The following is a 14,367-nucleotide window of genomic DNA, read 5'->3' on the forward strand; positions in this document are numbered from 1 at the left end:
TGTACTGTATGGAAACAGGCCCTTCAGTCCAACTCCTCCATGCCAACCAGATAGCCTAAACTAATCTAGTCCCATTTGCCAGCACTTGGCCCATATCCCTCTAAACCCTTACTATTCATATACCCATTCCAATGTCTTTTAAATGTTGTGATTGTGCCAGTTTCCACCACTTCCTCTGGCAGTTCATTCCATACACACCACCCTCTTTGTGAAAATGTTGCCCCTTAAATCCCTCTTATATCTTTCCCCTCTCACCCTAAACCTATGTCCTCTAGATCTGGATTCCCCCACCTCAGGGAGAAGACCTTGTCTGTTTATCCTATCCATGCCCCTCGTGATTTAATAAATCTCTGTAAGGTCACCTCTCAGCCTCTGACACTCCAGGGAAAACAGCCCCATCCTTTTCACCCTCTCCCTATAGCTCAAATGGTCCAACCCTGGAAGCATCCTTGTAAATCTTTTCTGAACCCTTTAAAGTTCCACAACATCCTTCCAATAGAAAGGAGACCACAATTGAATGCAATATTCCAAAACTGGCCCAACCAACATCCTGTACAGCCGCAACATGACCTCCCAACTCCTATACTCAATACTCTGACCAATTAAGGAAAGCATACCAAACACCTTCTTCATTATCCTATCTACCTGCAACTCTACTTTCAAGGAGCTATGAACCTGCATTTCTAGGTCTCTTTGTTCAGCAACACTCCCTAGAATCTTACCATTAAGCGTATAAGTCCTGCTCTGTTTTGCTTTTCCAAATGCAGCATCTAACATTTATTTGAATAGAACTCCAGCTTCCACTTCTCACCCATTGGCCCATCCGATCAAGATCCTATTGTAATCTGAGGTAACCTTCTTCATTGTCCACTGCACCTCTGAATCTCTATTCATTGTGACATTCCTTGAAGAAAGTCCCTATGTCAATATGGTAAAGGTCCATATCTAGATCACTAATAAGGTGAATGCGTGGTCTCGCTAAACTACTAGGTAATAAGATGCTTATTAACTGAAGACTCTCAAATGTCCTATAAAATGGAAAAAAATGAATTCCTTTTAAAGATGAACTTTCACCATTTTTATAATTATGTAGACCAGAGAGTACGGGATTTGAATAAAGGCTTGTATTGAGCTATCAGGTTGACATTGCCAGGGACAGTGCAATTCATTTAAATATGCCAGATCAGGAAGTTAGGAAAAATCAGACATGAAAATTATCCAGTCTCATGGTTGAAATTTCTATGTATTTTCTGATGGTGAGGAGCTAAGGTAAAAGCCCAGTTCTGTCGTAAACATAAACAAAGTTGCAAGTATAGATGTTCGATGGGAAGAGGATGAAGTTGAACAATTATATCCACTACAAAATAACCTGTCATTCTCACTGTGTCAGCTGAAACACACAAAATAACTCAAATAAAACAAAGAACTGTGGATGCTGGAGATCCGAACCAAAAACAGAAACTGTTGGTGAAATTCACCAGGTCTGACAACATCTGTAGAAAAAAAGCAGAGTTAACATTTTGTACCTGCTGACTGATGAAGAATCACTGGAATTGGAACATTAATGCAAAATATCTAGATAGATGAAGTAGTAGGGGATACCCATCAGCAATACTCCCTTTTCTCCATTTCAAAAGAGGAAGGGCGTGAATGGGAAATAAAATGTACAATTTAATTTTTGATCTGCATTCTTAAAACATTTTGATTCATTCATATCATGAAAGAGTTTCCATTTATGTGATAACATGCACATTGTTAAAGAAAATAGCAGAGGTGACTGAATGGCCAGCTTAGAAGTAAAAGCCAATTTTATGGCTATGAAATCTGAACGTCTGCTAGACAATTAGAATATCTTTTACAAAGACAAGGAGGCTCTCGATATTAGTGCAAATGACACTGCAGGCCTGAATCTGGAAGTCGTGAACCTTACCATTTTTGCCAGTGCGGTTACATGGTAGTTTGTACTTTGCATATCCATGATTCATGGAGGCAACTGCACAAATTAAATTGCGACTGCTTCAGTCAGGCCTGATTTTCACTGGTGGAAAGGCTGAAACACAACCTGTGCTCTTTAGACCTGATGGGAGAGTATTTAAAGCTTCAGAGTTCTTTGAAGAGTAACCATTTGGATAAGGTCCCAGGAGACCAGTGGGAGAGGTCAGATGATCTTTGGGAAAGGTCAGGTACCCTTTAGGATTGTTAAAAATATACATCAGTGTGTGTAAGAAGTCTACAAACTCATTGGAAATGTTAGGTTCATTGGAGGTTTCAAAAGTACTGTCAAATGGTGCATCTTCAGTTCTGCAGCATTTAAATCTTCTGCCTTTTAAATATTTATCAAATGCAGAATTTTAGAATATTAGAGCTTACTATTTCACTCTATTTTGTAGCATAGACATAATGGTTAACATTACAGAATTAGTGCTGCATGACTAATTTATAATATTTAATTATCATAATGGGTTGCCTGTCAGTTGACCAATTGATTGACAGCTCCAAGTGCTTATAAAGTCTCTAAAGTTGGAAAGTAAATACAAATATTTGTTTTTATTTGGGATTAAAATACGTTAGATATAGGGCAGCTTTTCTAATCCATATGGGTGTTTTTTCTTAACTAGTGAAGTCATAAATAGACATATAATAACTGAGTTTTGTCAGTGGTGAATACTGTGAGAGTGTAAGGAAAAGGGTTGATGGGTGGGGGTGGCTTAAGTTGGCATGAGTTGTAACTAAATTAGCACAGGGCTTTTCAATAGACATGAGAATGAATAGAGGGAGGCATTGAGAATATGAGGGTCCATGGAGTTGAGTAGGGTGGCATGGAGATGGCAATTATGGAGCTGTGTTTTATTTGTTCATGGCATGTGGGCAAAATTGGCCAGGCCATCATTTATTGCCCATCCCTAATTGTCCCAGAAGACAGCTAAGAGTCAATGACATTGCTGTCGGCCTGCAGTAACATATAGGCCAGACCAGGTCAAGGTGGCAATTTTCCTACTTAAAGAACATTAGCGAACCAGATGGGTTTTTCTAACAATTAACAATGTATTCATGGTCATCATGAGACTCTTAATCCCAGACTTTTTAAAAAATTTGATTCAATTTCCACCACCTTCCATTGCAGGATTCAAACATGTGTCCCCAGAAAATTACCTAGGCCTCTGGATTAATAGTCAAGTAATAATACCACTCGGCCATCACCTCCCCTAAAAGAGAATGCATAAGTGTGAGCAGGAAGGATCATTTATGTTTTATTCTTTCTTTCATGACTTCAATGGAGTACCAGAGTGCTACGGCCAGCTTTTCACCTTTTCTGGCTCTGGCAACCTCTCAACTCCCATTTTCACCACCAAACACTGGCCTAAAAATTGGGAACTTCCAGGGCACTTCCTCCTCGGTCGAGTTTGCCCGTAGTCGTTTATCATCAGCATGATCACTCTTTTAAACATGGTCTTGGTAAGTAATTTCTGAGTGATTAAGAAGAAACCTACCTCATCATTTTTAATCTCCTTGTCATTAAATACAAATTTACATTGTCCATTTGGAGAGAGATGTTCAGCCTCCAACCAGAAGCGCACTTGTCCTTTCTCCAGCAGCTCAACTGCTAGCTCTGACTTCAGAGGCACAACTGTCAACACAAGTAACATGATCATGTGTCACTCTGTCAAACCTGATGTTACTTTCAGTGGGGTTAAAACAGTAAATCAAAGGACAGCAACAAGCATAACTCAGGGATGACAAGGTTTAGAATGCTTACCCGGGAATTTATGTTCATGACTAAGTTCAAGCAGACGCAGCAGCTCTGCAAAGAGAAGGGAAAAAACAGAGTTAAACAAGTTTGTCTACTTTTGACAAAAACCTTTTGATGATTTTTCAACTTTTCAAAAACATAAAATCTAAACCATGAAATCAGATTGCAACCTACGGGAATTGATTCAATGAAACAAATAACAGCGACTTGAATTTGTAAACAATAAGAACACTGAGGTGGGGTGCCCCTGTTGGTTGAATGGCTGGTTTGCAATCAGGGTGCTGCTGATGTATGGACACTGGCTGAGGTTAATGCGAAGGTCCTGCTTTCTCAACCTTGTCCCTCACCTAAGACATGGTGACACTCAGGTAAAACCACCAGCAGTCAATTCTCTCTAATGACAGAGCAGCCTTGTGGTTCTCTGGGACTATGGTAACGTCATCATTAAACTTTTAGTAGTGACTGTCTTTGTCCTGCCTGCCACCAAAAACTTGATGTCTAGAACCTTCTCGATTCATCTACTCTCTTACTTTTCTGATCAACCTTTTAACCTCCTCCATCCATAAACTTTCACCATAGAAAGAGCGATCTGCCATTTGCATCTTGTTTCTCATGAAATTGTGTAGGTTATTGTAGTCATTGACCTATATTGGTGGCTGTGTATCCTGATTATTTCATATTTAAAATTGTCATCTGCATACTTAAACTCCTTTAGTTCTCTTTTTTAAATTTATTTTGCAAGCACATTATTTGAAGCCGTGCTCTAAATTGCACCATCTTAACATGATTAAATATCAATGTGTCCCTAATTACATTGTTATCACCTTCTATAAAATGATACGTTGTAAATTTTGCTTTGCAATTCAAATCTGGAAGGGAACCAAACTAATCCTTCAAATTATTTAAAATAGCAAATGATCAGATTGCAATGTTATAAGTAGCTGCTGCTATATTTAATTTACCAGACCTTTACCAGTAGAGTACAGTCCACAGCTGAAGATTTATTGAAAGACTACAGCAGCTAATGCTGCTCAAAAGTTTTTGACTTTGACATCATAACTTTTTTAAGTATGAAACCTGTTATTTTGTAATATCACTTTAGCAAAAAGAGACATTGGAAATATTTGCTGGTAGCATTGGTGCTAATTCTGTCTCTTCCTAATCCTAACACTGCAGACAGTTAACTGATTGAAATGGTGGAATGCAGGGACTTGCTGGCAAGCAGCAGGGGAATGTTGAGTGACAGGAGGCTGTTGGCAAGGAGCAAAGGTATTCTTCCAGCCTGTAGGTAAATCTCAAAGAGCAGATTACAGGATGGCCTCACAGTTCAGATTGGGGAATGCAGGGAGTGGAAGGAAGTCCGAACTTTCCTTCTGAATCCTGGAGGATTGCTCCTGGTCCTCCTGACCTCATGATTAACATGCTAAGAAAATGTTTAAAAAGACATTTATCTTCTCACCCTGACTTCCATTCACACCTGGTTGGAAAAACCAGTAAAACTTGTGAATTACGCAGATCAGTCTGAGTCTCCTCATATACTTCAAAATGGACACACAGTTACAACCAATACATTTAATACCAAATGTTACTGTCTTTTTACTGGCTTATCACTTTGGTAGGAAACATGTAAAGTGCTTTTGTCACTCAAACCATGCAGCGAATCGCATGCAGGTCTTGATTATATCATTGAGAACAATCCACATATTTAAGAAAGGATTCTGCCTTTTCTGAACATGTGCTCTTTCTCCTTTTTGAAAACTGACAACAGAAATCCAACCTCTGCAAGCAGCACGTATTGACATTCCTCCATATGTTTTGAATGACCTTTGCAGGGAGTGAGTAATGGGTCAAAAATGCAGTCGAGTGGTTTGCTGCAGATGTAATTTCAATCATTAATTTTTAAAATCTGTTTGTAGCTTCTCTGTATAAAATAGTAAATACAATTTACAATTTAATATACCTGCTTCATCTATGGCATAGCTGGAAGAAACTCCATCTGTTTCAGTGACAACACAGGAGTAGATACCCAAGTCATCCTTCCCTGGGTCATTGAAAATGATTTTTGTCCTGTTTGAGAAAGAAGTAATTCATGATATTTGAGTTCATCGCAAATATGTTGTTCAGCAGCATATTCTGTGTCAATGTTTGTATTAGTTCTGCTTTTTTAAATTTGTTTTCCTTCTCCTTATTTAACATGTGAGCTTTCACAAAATGTTGTGAACATAATGGTTAAATCACTTCACCTGATGCAACACAACTTATTGAAGTATTTAACATTTGATATCAAACCAGCAATAGTGTGTGTGTTGGCAAGGGCATCAGAAATTTATTATACAAATTATACCAGTTGGATATTTCCTATGCCAGTTGATGAATTAACAAACTTTTCATTACCCAGTTACTACAACTGTGCTGCTAATTCACAAACACATTGGGCTGGGACTTAATGTGAGTGAAGAGTCTCTTGCCTACCAGTTCGAGTCCATATGTCATTTTTTCTGGACACACAATACAACTATATTCCAATCAGATACACAGTTGGGGTGGGGCTGGCCTCTTGTCCAATACCACTCCATAGGGCAGCCATCCCAAGTGGAAAAGTCAATTACAATAGGACGCAGGTTCAAGATGAGAGGAGGAAAGTTTAGGGGAGAACTGCGGGAAAAATGTTTCACACAGAGTGTGGTGGATGCTGGGAACACACTGCCAGTGAAGTTGGTAGAAGCTGGCATGTTAGCAATGTTTAGGCATATCTTGATAGACACATGACCGGGAGGCAAACAGAGGGATAGAAAACACATATGGTCAATAAATTGTGGGTCTAAATAAGAAATAGGAATTGGCGCAAGCATGGTAGGCTGAAGGGCCTGTTCCTATACTGTATTGAATTGTATCCTTCTCTGAAGAGGTGCTAAACAATCAGATATTCAGAAATATGCAGAAGTGCTTTAGTACCAGCAGCCCCACCAGGAGTGGTGGCCACAGCTCATATAACACTGGGTCTGCACTAGGGTAAGGATTGAGTATGGGTGCAATGGGAATTGCAGGGGATGAGGGGCATGAGGCAATTCAGAAGCAATGATAAGGGAAAAAGGAAGGGTTGGAATACCAGGATTCTCAACTGAGCGTAAAGTTCCTATGAATGAGTGAACCCTCTGCAGATCTGGCAGGTGGCAATTTTCATGCCCACCACCTGTTAAATGGGTGGGAGAAGACTCTTAAGAGATACTTGAGTGGCAGCTGAATTGGCTCCTGGGAAAAAGAACTGTGATGCCCTCTCACCTCAGACCTGATTGGAGTCAGGTAGAAGAGCAGTAGGATCACACACACCACCCACTGTACTACTCAATCACACAGACTCCCTGCCTCTGAATTCACCTGTTCAGGGGACGAGGGAGCACTAAATTCTGTCCATTACCAAATAAATGAGCATTAAATATGCTAATGCAAAGTGCTGCCTATTCAGGAATCTCATATTTCACATATCATTGAGGTTATACCAGCAAACTATAAAGATTTACCTTGGTTGATAACATTCTTTTCTATGCCAACATAAATTGCTTCTCATTTAACCAACTTATTTAACACTCCAAAATACCTGGTTAACAAAAAGAGATCAGGATCCCTCTGAAAGAGGGGCATTTTGGGCCCCGACTGCAATTTAACAACAGAAAAATGTACTTACTTTCCGCCTTTTGTCTCCATTGTAACTCTTGATGAGTCGATGAGGTCTTCATAATTTTTAGACCAAATGAACTTTGAACCCTCAGCCATGTCAGCGCATTCAAAGGTCAAAGAAATAACTCCATCATCATCCACATTGACAGCAATCTCTTTAGTACCTGAGAAAAGACAGAAAGAATTGCTTGCAAAGTTTTAATTTTCCTTATCGGTATAGTGCTGATCAATCTCATAATGCCATTGCTTGCAGACTGGAACTTCCTGTTCAATAATTGCCAGGTCAACAGTGTTTTTGGGAAGAGTCTCACATAATTTCCCTTCTAGCAATCACACATCTTTGCAGGAGAGTCCATTTCTCCCTGGTGTAGAGACAACAGACAAGCCTTTATTGAGCATACAATTTTGAGATTCTCTGACTTTTGACTAATACAGTTCAGTGATACACACAGTGATCTGGTGGATTTTGAAAATGGAAGTCTGTATTTTTTCTTCCCAACTGTTGCCTGGGGTCCAGTCTTATTGTTATGACATAGAGTCATAGAGTTATACAATATAGAAACAGGCCCTTTGATCCAATTTGTCTATGCCAACCAGATAAGCTAAACCAATCTAGTCCCATTGCCATATTCCCATATCTCTCTAAACCCTTCCAATTCATGTACCCGTCAGTTGCCTTTTAAATTTTGTAATTGGACCCATCTCCATCACTTCCTCTAGTAGCTTGTTCCATCCACTCACCATCCCCGGAGTGAAAAAGTTGCCCCTCAAGTCCCTTTTAAATCTTTCCAAACTCACCTTAAACTCAGGCCCTCTGGTTTTGGACTCCCCTACCCTGGGAAGAAGACATGGACTATTTACCCTAACTATGCCCCTCATGATTTTTTTAAACTTCTACAAGGTCACCCTTCAGTCTCCAATGCTCTAGGGAAAATAGCCCCAGCCTATTTAGCCTCTCGCTATAGCCTAAATGCTCAAATCCCAGCAACATCCTTGAAAATCTTTTCTGAATCCTTCTGAACACCACATTTTCTATAGCAGGGAGACTAGAATTGAATGCAGTATTCTAAAAGTGATCTCACCAAGATCCTGTACAACTGCAATATGACTTCCCAATATACACTATGCACCCGCCAATGAATTCTTTCTACTCACTGAGATTCTGCTTCTACTGCCGACCTAGCTTGAGTTGGAATTCTTTGCTGATCTCCCAGACTGCTAATGCTTTGAGTACAGGGATGTTTTTGTGACTTAATATTGGATAAAGGTTTTGTATATGGCACAAATTATGCCAGTGAAGCTAACAATATATATTGTAATATTATGCATAGAGGTTAAAGAAATCATATAATGTTGATCAGGCAGATTTATGCAATGGAAAATTTGTAATCTACTTTATAATTATCAACAGTATCTATCTAATCTATCAGGATGTTCATGACAAATGTCTTGCATAAAACAATACTTGCTTCTGGATTTTTAAAATATTATTATTTGTGTGATATTTCATTTATAGAATATATATATATATATATATATATATATAGTTGTCCTTTTTCAGTGAAACATTATGCTACTATAAATATAAGACCAAAATCTTGGAGTTCAAAAATATCCACTAATTTCCATGATATATTAGAGTTCTATTCAACTTAACAGATAATAGAGGTTTAACATAATGAGAAAACATAGAATTTCACTGTTTTTCTGATGATTTTCTCAAGAGATTGACAGAAAAAAAAAAGCTTGTTTAACACTCTTCTGGACACACCATGGAACTTTAAACCAAAGTTACATTTTTTTACTGTGGATAGGGGCTTAGGGAGATGGTTCACAAAATCTGAGTTTGAGGAGTTGCCTATTGTAGACAGTCTTGCAGGTTATGTGTGCTGGAAGAGATGGAAAAGATTTAAAATCTGCAAATAAAACTGTAAAATACAGGAAATCCTGCTCATTAACTGAAGTTATGAGGTCCATTTGAGTTCTTTTCACCATATCTGAGGTGACAGGATCATTGACTTACCTGCATGCTTGTTATGGCAATGAATGACTGGATAAGGCCATTGGTATGTGGCTAACAGGTTCAAACAGCTTTCAACCTTGGCATCAGCAGCACAGTAGATACCTGGAGCTCCCAACCATAGACTGAGTGCTCTCAAGTCTACTGAAAAATTGCATTGTGCATTTTGTCAAGTTAAGGCTACTACATGCACATATAATAGCAGAGGGAAGCCAAATAAAGGCTTCTATGTTTTAACAGCTTGTGCAGTTCTGTTTCTGAACATTTCTTAATGCATCTTGCTGTTTCTTTCACGAACATCACATGCTCCAAAATGCTTGTACCACACCCCAAATCTCCTTCTGCTAATTAAGCCTTGCTGTGGCTGCAATCTTCCCTATGGAGGGGACCCATCCATAGTAATGGCCTGGCAGCTTTGGCTATTTTTTATTTTAAAATATTTTAGAAGTGCTGAGAGGGCACCTTAAGATGGTTGGTTCCTTCTCTCTCCTCCTCTTACCTAAATGGCAGGCTGCAACTCCTTCAGTCCCTTCAAATGGCCCAGCTTCAAAAGCCTACCAGCAATCTTTAATTGGGAGACAAGTCCACTCTTTGCCTGTAATTGGGTTGTCCTGCAAAAATCAATGTTGAGCTGAGCTCTCGACAAGGTGCAGGGCAAGCATTTGATACCAAAGGTGGTGTCTCACTCCAACAGAGACGATCCTGCCTTTAAACTGTGTAGACTGAGATGATTTGAGTTAGAGTCTGTGGAGAATGCTATAACTGGCGTTGATGGCTTTGGAAAAAGCAGGCGAATATCAGCCAGGGTTTCTCCTTGTTAAGGCATTATATTCACACTTGATTCAATTCCAGAAGACTCACAGGCACCCACTGATACCTAAGTATATGTTCTTCATATGAGAGACTAGGTAACTTCAGTAAGCTATTTAACGTCACAGAGCATCTGAACGAAGCCTGGCTACTGCACAAAATAATTGTAACTAGATCGCTATTCAGTGGAGGACCCTAGTCAAATTTCTTCTCTCAGGAATATTTGGGTTAATTGCTGTCACAGCTGGGAGTCAGCGAACTCACCACAGACAGGGTGATATAATCTTTAGATTTGCATTAGATATTTTCTTTGCTTTAATAGTGCCTGTCAGTCTGTATCATATACATGTAATGAGGAATTTACACATAGCTTTAAATATCTAATCGTAGATTGCGATCTGAACTGAAACTGTTGCTTGGATTTTGCAATCACAGTTAGCCTTTCCAATGTTGTGAAAATGGGGGAGCAAGCCAAAAATTGAAGATCCCCCCCACTGAACATTTTTGCAGGGGGAGCAATAGAGGCAGGGTACATTTTGCCCATGCTTTTGGGAGAAGGAGCTGGCCACATAAATCAGCAACTGCTTCCAGTTACATCCAATACTGGTGACCCAAGTGTGAAACATGATATGTACAGATTAGACCGAGTAGAAGCAGGTCTTAACCTTGTGGATTCATTTGGATAGCCAGGATTTCATTTTGGAGAGGTAAAGTGACTTTTTGGATATGGTTCTGGGTTACATTTGGGATGGGTAACATGCTTTTGGAATTGTTAAAAGCAGACATGAATTAGAGGAGAAGGTGGCATAGTCGTGCTGTGGACTAACAATCCAAAACTCTAGACTAATGTTCTGAGCTCATGGGTTCAAATCCTGTCACAGCAGATGACAAAGTTTGAATTCATAAAAATCTGAAATAAAAAGCTAGCATGATGGCAACAATGGAATAAACCCATTTGATTTACTAATGTTCTTTAGCAACCATCCTTTTCTGATCTGGCTTACATGGGACATCAGAAACGTAATATTGTGGTTGACTCTTAACTGTCCTCTGGGCAATTCATAATGGGCATTAAATGCTGACTGGGCCAGCAATGCACTCATCATATGAACAATTTCGTTAAAATTCCATCAGCACATTAACTATAAGTCTCATTGGACATCAACAAACTCGTCAAAAGGAGCCATTAAATGTGCCAAAAGTCACCTACAATGACTTGAATCAAAAATGTATGCTGGCTAAATTTGCCAATGATACCAAAAATAGCCAGGGAAACTAAGATGTGAAGAGAGGATAGAGCGTCTGGAAAAGAATATAGATAGACTGAGATGGTGGGTACAAAAATTGGCAGATATAGTAAAAGGTGAACTTGGCCACTTTGTCAGGAAGAGTAAAGAAGTAGTATATGATTTAGAAGTGTAAAAATGTGTAAGGATAGCAGAACTTGGCTAAACAGTGGGATCTGGATGTCCTGGTACACGAATCACAAAATATTAGTTTGCAGGTATAGCAAGTGATTAGGAAGATAAATGGAATGTTGATGGTTATTGCAAGGGAAACAAAATTAATGTCATGAAGGTTCACTCCAGTTGTACAAGGCTTTAGAAATGTCACATCTAGAGTACTGTTTACAATTGTGTTAGAGGCAGTTCATACAAGGTTCACTGAACTCATTCCGGATGAATGGCTTACCTTATTAATAAGAGATAAAGAGTTTGGGCTATTGAAGTTTAGACTAATGAGATACATCAAACAGACGGAAAAATATGTGGACAGTACATTTAGACAGGTGGTCATCCTGCAGATTCAAAGGGAAAACTATACCAGCTTAATATCCCTAAATATAAAGATTTTAGGCAGGCTAGAGAATGGTATAAAAAGGTGGAGTTATAGCATTGTTGGTTGAAGTAACAATCATAGCTATGAGGAGGGGCAATATACTCATGAACTATCAAGTGAGCCAATATGGGTTGAGTTCAGAAACAAAAATAGGGGTAGCCACACTGCTAGGTGTGAACTATAGAGGGAGAAAATTAGAGGAACAAAATATATAGACAAACATTTGAATGTGAACACAAAGGGGCCATAATTGTTGGGGACTCCAAATGCTCAAATATTCAAATAGGATACAAACAGTGTAAAAGTCATAGAAAGCACTAAATTCTTGAACAGCATTTAAGATAACTTGCTTTAGCTAGCAGGCATTCCTACACTGACTGAGGTTCCATGAATGTTCCTCCTTCTTAACCTTTCCCCTCATCTGAGGTGTGGTCTTCCTCAGGTTAAACCACTACCAGTCACTTCTCTAACATGAGATAGCAGCCCTACAGTCCACGACTTTAATTTTAACAAGCCTAGTAAAAGAAGACTTCATTGTAGACTTAATCTTAGAAAATGAAGTTGTGTTTGTGAATGAAGTAGCAATAGTTGACCATTTTGAAGATAGTGTTCATAATAGTTAGATTTAGCATCATTTGGAAAGGAACAAAAATAATAGGAGGAAAAATTCTAAATTGGATGAAAGCAAATTTCACAAAGGGAGATGATCTGGAACAAAGTGGATGGGCACAGCATCAAAAGTGAGGTTCTATGAGTACAATGTAGACATCCACAATGTAGACATGTCCCCACAGAGAAAAAGGTTTGGCACTGCCAAATCAGAAGCATATAGGGTAAAAAAAAAAGTACAAATGTAGAGTTTATGACAAAAAAAAACTTCAGGAAGCTGAGAGGAATATAGAAAGTACAGGGTAGAGAGAAAGAGGAAATTAAGAAAGCAAAGAGAGAATATTTTTGAAAAGTACTGGCCAGTAAAACTAAGAACAGTCCAAATATGGTCAATCAGTACGTTAAGACCAAAAGGATGGGTAAGAACAGGGTTTAACCTATCAGAGATGTACATGATAATGCATATGCGGACGCAGATGATGTGGGCAGGGTTCTAAATACGCATTTTCTTTCTGTTTTCACAAAGTTGAGAGGGTGATCCAGACATTCTAGTTAAAGAGCAAGAGTGTGAAATATTAGATAAAACAATCACAATGAGGAGAGATGTAGTGGAGGGACTGACCTCCTTCAAGGTGGGTAAATCACCAGGGCCGAAAGAATTTTATCTTAGGCTGTTAAATAATGGATCCGCCAAGGATAGTTTTCCAATCCTCACTAGATACAGGTGATGTATTATGATTGGAGTTTTGTAAATATTGTATCATTTTTCAAGAAGTGTGCAATAAGTGGGCAAATTACTGGAATCATTATTGAGAAATAGAATTAACAGTCTCTTGGAAAGCCATGGAGCGGGACACTCTCGGCAGCATGGCATGGGCTGGCAAAGCCCAGAGTGGGACACTGGTGCCATGCTGTAGCAGCGGAGAAGGAAACATTGTACTTTCTTTAAGTTATCTTTTATAAAAATCTTATTCTAAGTTAATGTAAATGGTGCCTATGTACGAGCGACGGTACACACTTTTTATTGTGTTTTATATTGAATGCATGTGACAATAAAGGATATTCTAAATTCTGGGTAGCCAGCATGATTTTGTTTAAAGAATGTATGTCTCTTAAAACTAATTGAACTTTTTGAGGAAATAACAAGGAAGATTGAGGAACGTCATGGAGTACATGTTGTCTACATAGATTTGATGAAAGTACCTGACAAGATCATATGGCAGACTAGTCAGAAATATTAACACCCATGTAATACAGGTCAATATGATGAGCTGGTTCCAAAATTGCTCAATAACTGGAAGCAAAGGGTAATAAAACAGCAAAATACACTGTTGGGTTTGGAAAGTGGCTTGCAGTGGTGTTCCACAAGGTTCAGCTTTGCATCTCTTGCTGATGTGGTATATATTAATAATTTAGTCTTACATCTGAAAGTCATGATTGGGAAATTGGCTGGGTCATTGAAATTGAAGAAGATGTCAGTCAGCTGCATGAAAATATCAATACTTTGGTCAAATGGGTAGAAAAATGGTAATTGGAATTCAACCTGGAAGGGTATAAGATTTATGTACTTGAGGACGACAAACAAAGCAAGGAATACACAATAAACTGCATGATAGCCAAAGGAGTTGAGAAAATGAGAAACCTTCAGGGATATGTCCAC

General features: G+C 38.8%; 1 protein-coding gene across 6 annotated transcripts in view; it reads right to left on the reverse strand.

Moving 5' to 3' along the window:
• The window catches only part of myom1b (myomesin 1b), a 165,032-nt gene that overhangs the window by 73,512 nt on the left and 77,153 nt on the right, over window positions 1-14,367 (reverse strand). For all 6 annotated transcript variants that reach the window (XM_043688207.2, XM_043688209.2, XM_043688211.2 and 3 more), the window contains 4 exons: window positions 7,437-7,593; window positions 5,712-5,818; window positions 3,758-3,802; window positions 3,492-3,628 (listed from right to left, as the gene is read on the reverse strand). In XM_043688207.2, the coding sequence (XP_043544142.2) occupies window positions 3,492-3,628; window positions 3,758-3,802; window positions 5,712-5,818; window positions 7,437-7,593 (446 nt within the window). The remainder of the gene's footprint in view (window positions 1-3,491; window positions 3,629-3,757; window positions 3,803-5,711; window positions 5,819-7,436; window positions 7,594-14,367) is intronic.

Source organism: Chiloscyllium plagiosum, unplaced genomic scaffold (genome assembly GCF_037043375.1).
Source record: "Chiloscyllium plagiosum isolate Xiang-an unplaced genomic scaffold, Cpla_swu_hap1 HiC_scaffold_4, whole genome shotgun sequence".
Classification (NCBI taxonomy): domain Eukaryota; kingdom Metazoa; phylum Chordata; class Chondrichthyes; order Orectolobiformes; family Hemiscylliidae; genus Chiloscyllium; species Chiloscyllium plagiosum.